The sequence below is a fragment of the Garra rufa genome, chromosome 1, assembly GCF_049309525.1.
Source record: "Garra rufa chromosome 1, GarRuf1.0, whole genome shotgun sequence".
Taxonomy (NCBI): domain Eukaryota; kingdom Metazoa; phylum Chordata; class Actinopteri; order Cypriniformes; family Cyprinidae; genus Garra; species Garra rufa.
This window is the reverse complement of record NC_133361.1, coordinates 32,255,042-32,267,681: the sequence shown is the minus strand read 5'-3', so window position 1 is coordinate 32,267,681 and position 12,640 is coordinate 32,255,042. Positions and strand designations below refer to the sequence as shown.

The following is a 12,640-nucleotide window of genomic DNA, read 5'->3' as shown; positions in this document are numbered from 1 at the left end:
TAATTTTGAGGGGCAGCTGGCTTATTTTACCTAAAGGAGTAGTTTACCTGAAAACGAAAATGTACACCCTCAGGCCATCCAAGTTGTTACAAAACAGATTTGGACAAATTTAGCAATCACTCGCTCACCAGTGGCTCCTCTGAAGTAAATGGGTGCCGTCAGAATAAGTCCAAAGAGCTGATAAAAACAGCACAAAAATCCACAAGTAATCCACATGACTCCAGTCCATCAATTAACGTCTTGTGAAGTGAAAAGCTCCATGTTTGTAAGAAACAAATAAATCAAGACTTTTTTTAAACTTCAAACCATTGTTTCTGGCTAAATAACAACAAAAATAACTATAATCTATAATATTGCATTCTCCAATGAGTTTTGATGTGAGAGGACAACAGGGGTTGGGGGTTAAAAGGTCTTGATTTAATAAAAACATTGTTTTGTTGCTAATTTTAATGTCATTCAAACAGGAGCTAAAGAACATTTACTTTATCAAAGAACATAACTGACTTCAGTCTAGCATGAGCTTATGCACTTTAAAAAACACTCCGGTTATAATCAGTAAAGCTGTCTACTATATGATAAATATAAAAAGCTTATATACTTACATCGCAGGTACATCCGCACTTTGTTATTCATGATGAGATAATTCGCGAGAGAGCATAATTCAGTCAGCAAAGCGTGTACTAAACATGTAAACAACAAATCTCAGGTGTTATAGCGATGACACATCTGAACGCCTCTGATTGGCCATTGCATTCATAACCTCAACGGAATCGCGTGTGATTGGTTAAAACGCACAACGCTGTAAAAACGCGTAAAAATAAGTGTGATTGAACAAATAAGCACTAATAATATTTACATCAATAATTACTAAGTGCAAATAGCCCACCTTGTTGGCAGAGGCTACACTCCCAGCAAACACAGAACGTTCCCCTAACGTTCCCATATGGTTATTTTTTGGGAACCAAATTAGAACGTTCTAGGAACGTTCCCTGCAGGTTCTCCTTTTTTTGGTTTAATTTTATAACCTAAAAAGAACCTTCCCAGAACGTTCCCTGCAGGTTATTTTTAGATTTAATTTTTTAACCTACAAAGAACTTTCCCTGCAGGTTATTTTTAGGTTTAATTTTATAACCTAGAGAGAACGTTCCCTGCAGGTTATTTTTAGTAGTCATAATCATGTAAAGTAATTAAAACTTTGCAGATGATTCTGATTATTCTAATGCTGAAAGGTGTATATATTTATATTTTTTTTTCATAAACAAACTATTTTTGCAGAATTTTATGTCCGAAATAAGCTTTTAATAAAGTCAAGTGTATATCAAAGTGGTCAAGTCGCATTTGATAATATAATTTAAAAATAAGATAAGGTTAAGAGTCTGAAAATCACATTATAAACACTGGGTTTATTTACTGCGCTTTCTCCTTTCTTCAACATAAAGCTGCGCGCTCGCATAGTTTAAAAAATACGGTCGTTTCGTTTTACTGACTGACTAACATTCGTTGATTGATCTGTTTAATGGATAATTACTTATAATTAATATATACAAAAGTAAATATTGTTATTTTAGGGAGATTTGACACGTCTAATTGAAGAAAACACGATGTTAACCGAGACGTTTTCGTTTACTGACCAAAAGAGGGAAGCACATCATCTTTAATTCAGTGGAAAGAAACGAATGTAATAGTTCAAGTCAAATAAATGTTATTCGTTTTTAACATCTGTAAAAATAACATAAAACATAAAATCTGGGTTAGGTATGGTAGTTCTACATCTTACATATTAACGAAATCTAACATAGTATAGGATAATTCAGTCTCATTTAACGCTCCTTATGATGGTTAAATATGGAACACACACCCTGCTCCGGGTGTAATAAAAATATGACAAGAACTCAGAGTTAAACTGTTTCAGAACAAATTCATCTTGAAAATGTCAGATAACTTTTATAGAAAAAAACTAAAATTTGTCAACTTTGTTAACCAGTTACAAAGCAATGCTTAATTTTGTTCAGTCTGTGGTGTAATAAAGGTCACATTAGCAATTGAAGAAAAAAAACACTTAAGCAAAACATGGTCAGGTCAAAAGCGTTATCTCTGACTATCATTGATACACAATACTATGTCTATCAGCACAACCCTACTTGAATAATTATGTTTTTATCAGCTGTTTGGAATCTCTTTCTGACGGCACCCATTCATTGCAGAGGATCCACTGAGCAAGTGAGGTAAATTTCTCCAAACCTGTTCTGATGAAGAAACAAACTCATCTACATCTCAGATGGCCTGAGGGTGAGTAAATTATTCCTTTAACATTCATTAGTAAATAATAATAATAATAATAATAATAAATGCAAACAAAGATGGAAAAAAGAGCAAGGAGAAATGGATTGCAATTTAGTTTCTTTAATATAATCTTATTTACACTGAAATTTTTCAGAAATGTTTAGTACATAGTAAGTTACATTACTCTTGCATCGAATAAACAATGACACTCAGGACCTAATAATTGTACAATGTGATGATACTGGTCACATTACTTGGAAAAAGGTTTTTCTTTAGAGAAATATGAAAACAACTGTAACTTCAGGCAAAGTCCATACTCGTCTTCAAGCTCACTAGCCATTCCCACAATTACACAACATTGAACGTCATCTCTTTAGTCTTTTATGCAAGTTTAAAAACGGTTCACCACTCTAGGCATTCACGGTCTTTTGGAAAAAAAAAACGAACAGAGAACTTCATTTTTGCACACTTGTCAAAGACACAAATTCTGACCGATCCGATACACATTAAGTGAGGAAAGAGACATTGTAAGACAGAACCAAGAATATAAAGGTGATGGATTTTATTGCATATATCACAAATATGAACATGACCACCGGGGCCCAGCCTACATCACTTGCCAACTCCATCCAGGTCCAAGGTCGGGGGAAACCCGTCCTCTTAACGTCCTGAAGAATCAGCAGCAGGTTTAAATACTTTGATTCATACATAAAATAAAAGAGATTAGTGTACAGCTTTCACAAGAACTCAGCCTTCTCAGAAAACTACGGAATAATGGTAATAGCAGCAATACTTAAAAGGACATTACATGGTAATAAATAATTGGTTTAAAAAAAAAAAAAGAAGAGAGAGAGAGAGAAAAAAGACAAAAGTGGTTGAAGAAACACTATGAGGTTGGCTCATCCTTTACATTTACAAAGAAGAATCTGGTGCCATGCACGTCAAGCACTACATAATGAAATCCAAGACACTCCCCTGCTCTTTCACCACACCAAACCTGGAGAAAATCCCTCTTCATCAGAGTCTGCAGATGTACCACCACAGCTAAAACCAGCCGAAGGCCATCAGAGCTCGTCTACAGGGGAACAAACGCTCCATGACGGGTGATTGTACACGTGCCAGCCAAAGTGCTGAATGTTACTTGAAGCAGTGGTTTCAAGGAAAGAGACGCAAATAACAGTCTAGAGTTGATTTTCATGGTACGTTAAGTTATAATGTTAAGTTAATGACCGGATTCATTAAAGAGATTAATGGGGTCCATCAAAGTTAAGGACAAAAAGAGCTTCTCCAAAACATCCAATATCCGTTTTCTTTGCAAAACTACACTAAGAGTCCGTTTTTAGGTGTGTTGACGGACACTGTGGATCAGAATGTTTTTCAAAATCTGCATATTAAAACACCATTCATTAAAAATAGGTCTTTTGTTGACAACCGAGGAATGCTCACTGGATAAAAATGTTATAAAAAAAAAATTTATGTGATGAAAATACTGGCTCGCGCAGGAAACCGCTGACTTTCCAAGGGCTTTGGGTCCTTCTCTAGACTGCACATGATCGTTGTACTTCAGCTGAAGAACATTAACACAGACTAAGACTCGCCATTCTTGATCTTAGACAAAAACAAACAAAAAAACAGTTCAATAATACATTTCAAGCAATCGAGTTATTTCTACAATGAGAACGCTGATGAGTACAGGAAATGGATACCACTGAAATGCCATCCTATAACACAGGACGAAAGGAAATAAAGAGACGATACCGAGCATGACGACACAGAACACCCTTGTCCTTCAAGATGCTTCAAGATTTTGCTGTAGGTAAACTGGTTTAATGGTCACAGGCTCTGTGTATGTTAAAACACTCCACCTAGACTAAAAACGTGAGCTCTACTTCATGTAGACCACAGGCTCATTGAGGCTCTACGTACTTGCGCACAAACATACTCACGTTACAGTCGGACGCTATCAACCCTCCGCTTCAGTGACAAAGACGAACTGGAGTTTTGAGAAACGAAAGAAACGTTGATCGGATTTCTCTGTAACTTATTGTGAAAACTATTCCCGAATCACGCTGTGTGGAATCATTAGTCTGTGAGAGTTTTGCCCTTGGTGGGTGGTCGCTCCCCTCCGCTGCAGTTTCAGGCTGGCGGGTGATGCTAAAGTCTGTCAGGAGACATCAGTCCGTCTGTCCTGGAGAAGGGGAGGGGGGTGAAAAGGATGGCTGGGGCTGTTTGGTGGGTTTGCTGCCATTGCTGGCTGGCTGGACAGGGCGCTCGCTCACTCCACTGCGAAGCCACATGTCTCCTCCACGGCCGTCAGGAGCTTCTCGTAGAGCTTCTCGTATGACTCGTAAGGCGGGATGTCGATCCGGTTGAAGCTGAAGGAATATGAGAAAAGGCAGATCGGTATTTCAGACTTCATTCCATCCTAAATGAGTCGTGTCATACATTTGTACGGTTTAATACGAATTTAATTTCAGTTAAGTGCCAAAAATGTCATATGACAAGTTTCCACCTTCTCTCTGGACTGCAGAAATAAACAGCATTTTTTTTTAAACAACCGTGCCTTTAAAGAGGACATCAGATGTGAAATTTCGGTTGTCAGTTCACCTTTTACCCCTTAATCGCGTTCTGTACACACATAATTCACTAAAATATGGGAGTGACAACCGCATTAACTTTCTGAAAATACAGGTCATCACAACCACATTTACATAAATTCTATGCAGCGTGTACGGAACTCAGCTGAACAACTAGTTGTTGATGACATATTTAAACGTGCATCAGAAATGTGTCTTCGTCTGTATGTGAGATGCAATAAAATAACCATGAAAGACGTCTTAACCTTAGCTCATTTGGACACGGGGCTAGTTGCTCTCACGAGCCCTGCAGTGAAGTGTCAGTGTTGCCAGATCTTAATAGAAAAAAAAAACAACAAACAACAAACAAGGACAAGTGCAAAAAAAAAAAAAAGTTTTGTAACACCAAAAAAATCATATATCTCATATCTGACACAGACCACTTTGTTAAACCGTATTAACGTAAAGTGGCTAGCTTTATAAGCTAAGACCAAACAACATGCCTAAAAGCATGTGTAAATACGAGGAGAAGGCAACACCGCAAGACAGTGTTCTCTAAAGCAGCTTCCTGAACATAAACAAAACACAGCGCGTCTATTAGCGGTAGTTTAGTTACAATCATTAGTCAGTTACGGGACTCCTGCAATTTATATGCGGTTGTCACTCCTGAAAATTGCAGTGTGTATGTGGCCAATGTGTCTTAGCAATGTGTGGACACAACCACCCTATAATGAAAAAAAAAAAAAAAAAATCACTCCTTTTTTTTAATCCCCAAAAAACCTAAACTGTCTCAATTATCAAGCCGTTTTGATTTTCTGAGCAGTATGATGTCATACTGCTCAGGCTCCGCCCACCATATTAGCATATTTCCACCCTCAGCCAGTAGTACGCTGTCTGCCATTTTCAAGCAGCTGTAGTGGCAATAATGTATCATAAGCAATGCAGGTGTTTTGTGGTTGGATGTAAAAGTAAACATAAGTCTTCACTTTCTCCCAACATCTGAACCACTGACGCCGCAGTGGATTCTTTTTTTTTTGTGGTAACATGCCAAATACACAAGAAACAGAAGAGGGGGTGGAGTGAGCTGTAGCTCATTATCATTTAAAGAGACAAGCACCAGAATGGCTCGCTGTGAACAGAGCTGTTTTTGACAAGGTAAAAAGGGTGTTGTTGTACACGACCATTGAGGAAATTGAACCAAAGTATGTTGCAGACTAGAGTTTTCAAAAAGTAGAGTTTGGTACTTTCGGTACTGAAATTTAAAAAAAAAAAAGAGGTCCATTTCCCTCTCACATTTGAGCAGTTGAGACGACTTTTTAAACATTGTTGATTGGCCATAGTGCTCTCGGCTCAACAGCGCTTAAATGTGAGCGTGAAATAGAAGTTTTTAAAATTTCAGTATCGAAAGTACCGAACTCTGTACTTTTTGACAACTCTATTACAGACATTTCATGAAGACCCTAATAAATCATACAAACTTGAGGAAAATGGGAATCCAATGTCCCCAAAATAAAAACTCAAATTGAAATGGTTGTGACTTTGGTGTAGAGTGAGTGCAACACAATTTGTACTTTCTTGATCCTTCAATAACAGTGTCCTTGCATATATTCATCTGTGTGAAGTGCAGAACGCTTTGGCAGCTTAGTTTACAATAAATGCTTGTTCAAGGCTAGAAAGGAAAGTTTAAAGGGGTGAAGGTTACGGTATTGTAGTACATACATTAGAGCGTCACAGTTAAGGGTCGGTTTTTTAAATCTTTTTGCTTACCAAGGCTCCAATAATTCGAATGAGCTGATTTTCTTCTTATTATCAATGCTGAAAACAGTCTTTTGTTTGAAAGATCAAGGAAATTTGTAGGGCTGCCCCCTAACAGTCGACGAGATGCTTGGTTACCCAAAATTTAATTAGTCGCTAAAGCCGTGGTCACACTAAACTGTGAGCATGAATATTCCCTCAGATGCTCCAACAGTTGTAATATGAGGTCATGCTCTGCAGCATCTTTTTAAAAATTTAAGTTCAACACATAACATATAATAATACATCTAAAATGTAAAAACATACAGTATACTACACTTTCCTGCAGAGTTTTAATTTTATGTTCTTTCAATTTAGCTATGGGTCATGCTGTATTGTATCGATCTGCTGTTGGTCACACAGGTCACATTGTGAGATGCACAGGTCAGACTTCAAGTTTGAACTTTGGAATACAGCGAAATGCAAAACTTTTAGAACAGGGTTGCATTTCCAATCTGATGCATTCGCATACATATGAATGGAAGTCAATGAAACAAATGTGCAGTGTGACCGCACCTTTAGTCAGGAAAAAAAAAGGCTTATCATCTGAAGTATGTAAGTAGCAGCAAGTTAACACGGCAGCTCAATCTAACGTTAACCTAGAAAATGTGCGTTATTGCCATTTTGGTTATACAGATAAAAGTAACACATCTTTCAAATCTGTAAAGACGTTTATATGTTTGGACTCACAATAACAACAAAACGTTGCACTTTTGTAAATTAAAGCAAACAGGATACTTCTGCCGGTGTGCTATGGCAAGCTTTCTGTATGCGCTTGAGTGTTTATTAGCCTATGTAGGCAATTAAAGGCTCATTATTATTTAAATGGTTTATTAATAAACAAGCGATTAGTCAACTAATCGCTTAAAATGAACTACTAGTTGACCAGAAAAAACTTTAGTCGAGGGCAGCCCTAAAAATTCAACACCTCATGACATGACCCCTTTAAAAAGACAACGTTTGTGTGCATCTAAATTATTTGAAAATATAGTAGGCTTTCAGTATCATATAATAAGCCTAAATCTTACCATGTGTGGGCTTTGGGCAGGTTGTCTGTGTTGGCATCAATTAAATGAATAGTGAAGAGTCTTGGTCCTGCAGAACCTGTAGAACCTTACAAAGATACATTCTAGTTATCACTGTTCTCCAAATCATCACACTCAACAACAGAAGCGAGCATGAATACAGACTACTTTAAAAAGACAACACTAAAACACATTCACAATCATTTTGCTTTCATACTGTTATAGTAAAACATATTATTCAGCAAAATGTAATTGTAGAGGGACTGTGTGAAACATGTTGGACTACAACATTATCAGTTAAAATGAATAAAGAAAAATCGGTAACACTTTACAATAAAGTGTCATTGTTAACATTAATGTAATAACTAACATGAACGACCAATGCACAATACATTTATTACACTATTTAAATTCACTATTTGTTCATGTTAGTTCGCAGTGCATTAACTAATGTTAACAAACACAACTTAATTGTAATAATGCATTACTAAATGCTGAAATTAACATTAAGATTAATAAATGCTGTAGAAGTATTGTTCATTTTTAGTCCATGTTAACTAGTAGTTAACTAATGAACTTTATTGTAAGGGGTTACCGAAAATTCATTCAGATGATGAAAAAATAATTTCATAATGCGCATGAATTATTTTTTGCTTCAAAACAACATGCGCTGATGAATTGCGCAGTTGATACATTCTTGTTTCATGTTGCATTTACTCAGGGAATTTCTCACTAGGATTAAGGCCAATACAAAGTAAAAAGTGTCAGACTAGGAAGCTTAATGTTGACAAGCACAATCTGTCGTCTATCAGGTGTATTGAAAGTGCACATGGCTTATCCATTAGCCACCTTGCAGTGCTTTGAAGCCTTGTAGAGGGACACGTGTGGAGCCTGTGACGAATTGTAGCAGTCTGCCTCTCCTCTCCTCATCAAACGATTCAACCGCCTGCCAGAACCACTTCACTATGTTACTGTCAGCCACACAGTGTTTCAGCCGCGTGTTGGCCTTCCAGTCATTGAGATCGATCTTTCCCAAACCACCAATGATCAGCTACAATGCAGAGAGAAACACAAATTATTTTTGAGCTTTTTGGGTCATGTATCGACAATCAGGAGAGTAGAAAATGATGAGGAGGGGGCAGGAGATAGCATTTGATGGAGTAAGTTTGATGGATATATACTACTAGTTAAAAAATGACTACTTTAATTTAATGCATTCTTGCTAAATAAATAAAAAAATGACAGTAAAAAGACATTTATAATGTTATGAAAGTTCTATATTTCAAATAAATGCTGTTCTTTTGAACTTTGAATTCTTGACTAATCAAATGCGGCCTTGGTTAACATAAGAATCTTCTTTCAGAAGCATAAAAAATCCTGACCACACACTTTTGAACAGTAGTATATGCAATTAAAAAAGCAATATAATGAAACGTCTTATTGGCCACTAAGTCTCACAAATAATATGCAATTAGATTAATTAGATTTCACCATTCCTACTAGCTTCTATGACAGCAATAAGATACACTATGTAAGTATTGGGGACACCCCCTTCTAATGAACAGGTTTGACTACTTTAGTAATTTCCATGAGTAAAAATCTTAATATTTAAGCATATAACGATATTATAGGGAATAGTGCGTTTCTAATTTTATAACAACAGTTTGGACAGGGCCCTTTTCAATTCTAACATGACAATACCTCTGTGTACAAGATATCGAAATTAATGATTCAGTCAGTGTGGAAGTACTTGACTGGTCTGCATAAAGCCAAGTCCTAATCCCAGTTGAACACCTCTGGTGTGACTTTAAATGCAGACCTTGAGCCAAAAACTCATCACCAAACAGCAATGACTTGTACATGCACTACATGGACAAATGTATTGGGACACCCCCTTCTTTAGAACAGAAAAATACACTTCTGTGGCAACAAAGATGGAAACATAATTAATGTATTTAAAAAATTGTATTTCCATCTCTGTTGCAACAGTTTTGGATTTGTCTAAAATGACTGCACCCATATGTACAAGTCATTGGTGTTTGGTGATAGGTTTTTGGCCCAAGGTCTGTATTTAAAGTCACACCAGAGGTGTTCAGCTGGGATTAGGACTTGGCTTTATGCAGACCAGTCAAGTTCTTCCACACTGACTGAATTAATCATTGCGATACCTTGTGCACAGAGGCATTGTCATGTTAGAATTGAAAAGGGTCCTGTCCAAACTGTTGCTATAAAATTGGAAACGCACTTTTCCCTAGAATGCCATTATATGCTTAAATATTAAGATTTGTACTCATGGAAATTACTAAAGTAGTCAAACCTGTTCATTAGAAGGGAGTGTCCCCAATACTTATCTTGTAAGTATTGAACTTCTACTGAACAGGTTAGAATAGAATATTGGTTAGACAGGTTAGAATAGAATATTGGGGACACCCCCTTCTAATGTCATGTTAGAATAGAAAAGGATCCTGTCCAAACTGTTGCCATCAAATTAGAAGCACACAATTCCCAAGAACATCATTATTTGCTTAATCTTTAAGATTTGTACTCATAGCAATTACTAAAGTAGTCAAACATGTTCATTAGAAGGGAGTGTCCCCAATACTTATCTTGTAAGTATTGAACTTCTACTGAACAGGTTAGAATAGAATATTGGTTAGACAGGTTAGAATAGAATATTGGGGACACCCCCTTCTAATGTCATGTTAGAATAGAAAAGGATCCTGTCCAAACTGTTGCCATCAAATTAGAAGCACACAATTCCCAAGAACATCATTATTTGCTTAATCTTTAAGATTTGTACTCATAGCAATTACTAAAGTAGTCAAACATGTTCATTAGAAGAGAGTGTCCCAATGCTTTTGGCAATAAAGTGTAATTGGTTGAATTCTTATATTTAGTGTTTTGATCCTCCTACTCATTATATAATATAAATAATCCATCTCCTCCCCTTTTAATGTTTCTGACACTAGTCAAAGCAGTCTATTCATCAGCTTATCCATTTAGCATGTCTGAATTACCTCAAGTTCCTTGTTGTCGAAAGGCTTGAGTAGATGCTGTGGTATGAGTTCGTTGAAGCCCTTCTGCAGGGCGAGGAACTGGGCCTCAATGCCTCGCATGAATCTCCAGTTGACGTACAGCCTAACAGAGACACAATCAATCATTACAGAGCTGCAGTGGAACATGGAAAACACTAACAGGCATCTGCACCCACAGTCCTTTATTAACAACCTCTGATTCATTTCTATTTGGCAATGGCTCGCACACAATAAAGACTCCCATAAAAATTGACATTCCACTAACATTCTTGAGCGGTAGCTTATATACCCAGGGTTCACTCAATCAAATTGACAGTGGAAAAAGCAGTGAGGCTCCTAAAACCTCTGCCAAGCTCAACTAGCCATGTGACTGCTGCCCTCTGCTGGCTGACTTTCTCTGAGAGCGTGATCGTGAATTTGCTGTACGTGCATCTCTTCATACCTCACATATTCTTTCTTGTTCTCCTCTGTGACTGGGATGTTCTTGCCATTTGGTTTCAGCTCATGCTGGAGGAATTTGCCAAAAGCATTATGTTCTACGCAGAAGGTGTGGTCCAAAACAGATGTGATGTCATTCTCTCTGAGAAACAAAAGATGTATATAGCAAAGTTATTTACATTGTTGCTTACATTCAACAGGCTACCTGTAAAAATAAATGTGACCCTGGACCACAAAACTAGTCATAAGTCGCACAGGTATATTTGTAGGAATAGCAAACAACACATTGTATGGGTAAAGATAATTGATTTTTCTTTTATGCCAAAATCATTAGAAGTAACGATCATGTTCCATGAAGGTATTTTGTAAATTTCCTATCATAAATGTATCAAAACTTAATTTTTGATTAGTAATATGCATTGCAAGGAACTTCATTAGGATAACTTTAAAGGCAATTTTCTCAATATTTAGATTTTTTTTTGCACCCTCAGATTCCAGATTTTCAAATAGTTGTATCTCCAAATATTGCCCTATCCTAAAACCATACATCAATGGAAGCTTATTTATTCGGCTTTCAGATGATGTATACATATAAATATAAAAAAAAATTACCCTTATGACTGGTTTTTTGGTCCAGGGTCACAAATATTAAGCTGTTCAACACTGAACGCAATTTGGTTGTAATTCCCAATATGTGCAACTGTGATTCTCATATTATCATTTAAAAAACAAACAAACAAATAATTTATTTGAAATATTTTTGCAATTTCAAAGAACAGCTTTCTATTTTAATATATTTTAAAATATTAGGTGTCACCTGATCCTTCAGAAATCATTCTAATATGTTGATTTATTATCAATGTTGGAAACATTTGTGCTGCTTAATATTTTTTGCAACCTGTGATAGATTTTTCTGGATTCTTTGATAAATAAAAAGTTTTTGTTACAATATACTCACTTTTCAGAAGTTTGGGGTCAGTAAATTTTCTCCTTTTTTATTAATAATTTTATTCAGCAAGGATGTGTTAATTAATCCTGAAAAAGTATTACAAGTTCCAAAAAAAATGTTTCAATTCTGATAATATATTAGAATGATTTCTAAAGGATCATGTGAATAATGTCTGATGAAAAATCAGTGCTGCGTCACAGAAATAAATGATATTTTAAAGTATATTTAAACAGGAAACCAATCTTAGAAATTTCAATAATATTTTCTGTATTTTTGCTTAAAGGTTGTATCAGCGATTTCTAGCCTAAAAAAAAAGTGTCGATTTCAGCTTACCTTTCTTCACGATCCGCTCGCTGCCTGCCCCATAAATTGTCTGTGAAAAAACCGCGTCTCTCTGGTCAGCCTAGGGTCCGAGATATGCCAAAAAAAACAATCGGCGCTATCAACACACCACAGATAACCAAACAGTGTTCCAACCAATCAGCGTCAGGGGTTTGGTGTTGTGGACTTTCCTACTGGTGCTGGGACGTGAGGGAGGCG

General features: G+C 36.5%; 1 protein-coding gene across 3 annotated transcripts in view; it reads right to left on the bottom strand.

The window, feature by feature from the left end:
* Positions 1 to 2,387: 2,387 nt before the first annotated feature.
* Positions 2,388 to 12,640, bottom strand: part of smurf1 (SMAD specific E3 ubiquitin protein ligase 1) — a 56,153-nt gene continuing 45,900 nt past the window's right edge. For 2 of the 3 annotated variants that reach the window (XM_073838918.1, XM_073838934.1), the window contains 5 exons: positions 11,156 to 11,293; positions 10,696 to 10,816; positions 8,528 to 8,729; positions 7,682 to 7,766; positions 2,388 to 4,658 (listed from right to left, as the gene is read on the bottom strand). In XM_073838918.1, the coding sequence (XP_073695019.1) occupies positions 4,559 to 4,658; positions 7,682 to 7,766; positions 8,528 to 8,729; positions 10,696 to 10,816; positions 11,156 to 11,293 (646 nt within the window). In that variant the 3' untranslated portion in view covers positions 2,388 to 4,558. The remainder of the gene's footprint in view (positions 4,659 to 7,681; positions 7,767 to 8,527; positions 8,730 to 10,695; positions 10,817 to 11,155; positions 11,294 to 12,640) is intronic. The other variant, XM_073838927.1, reaches the window with a different exon arrangement.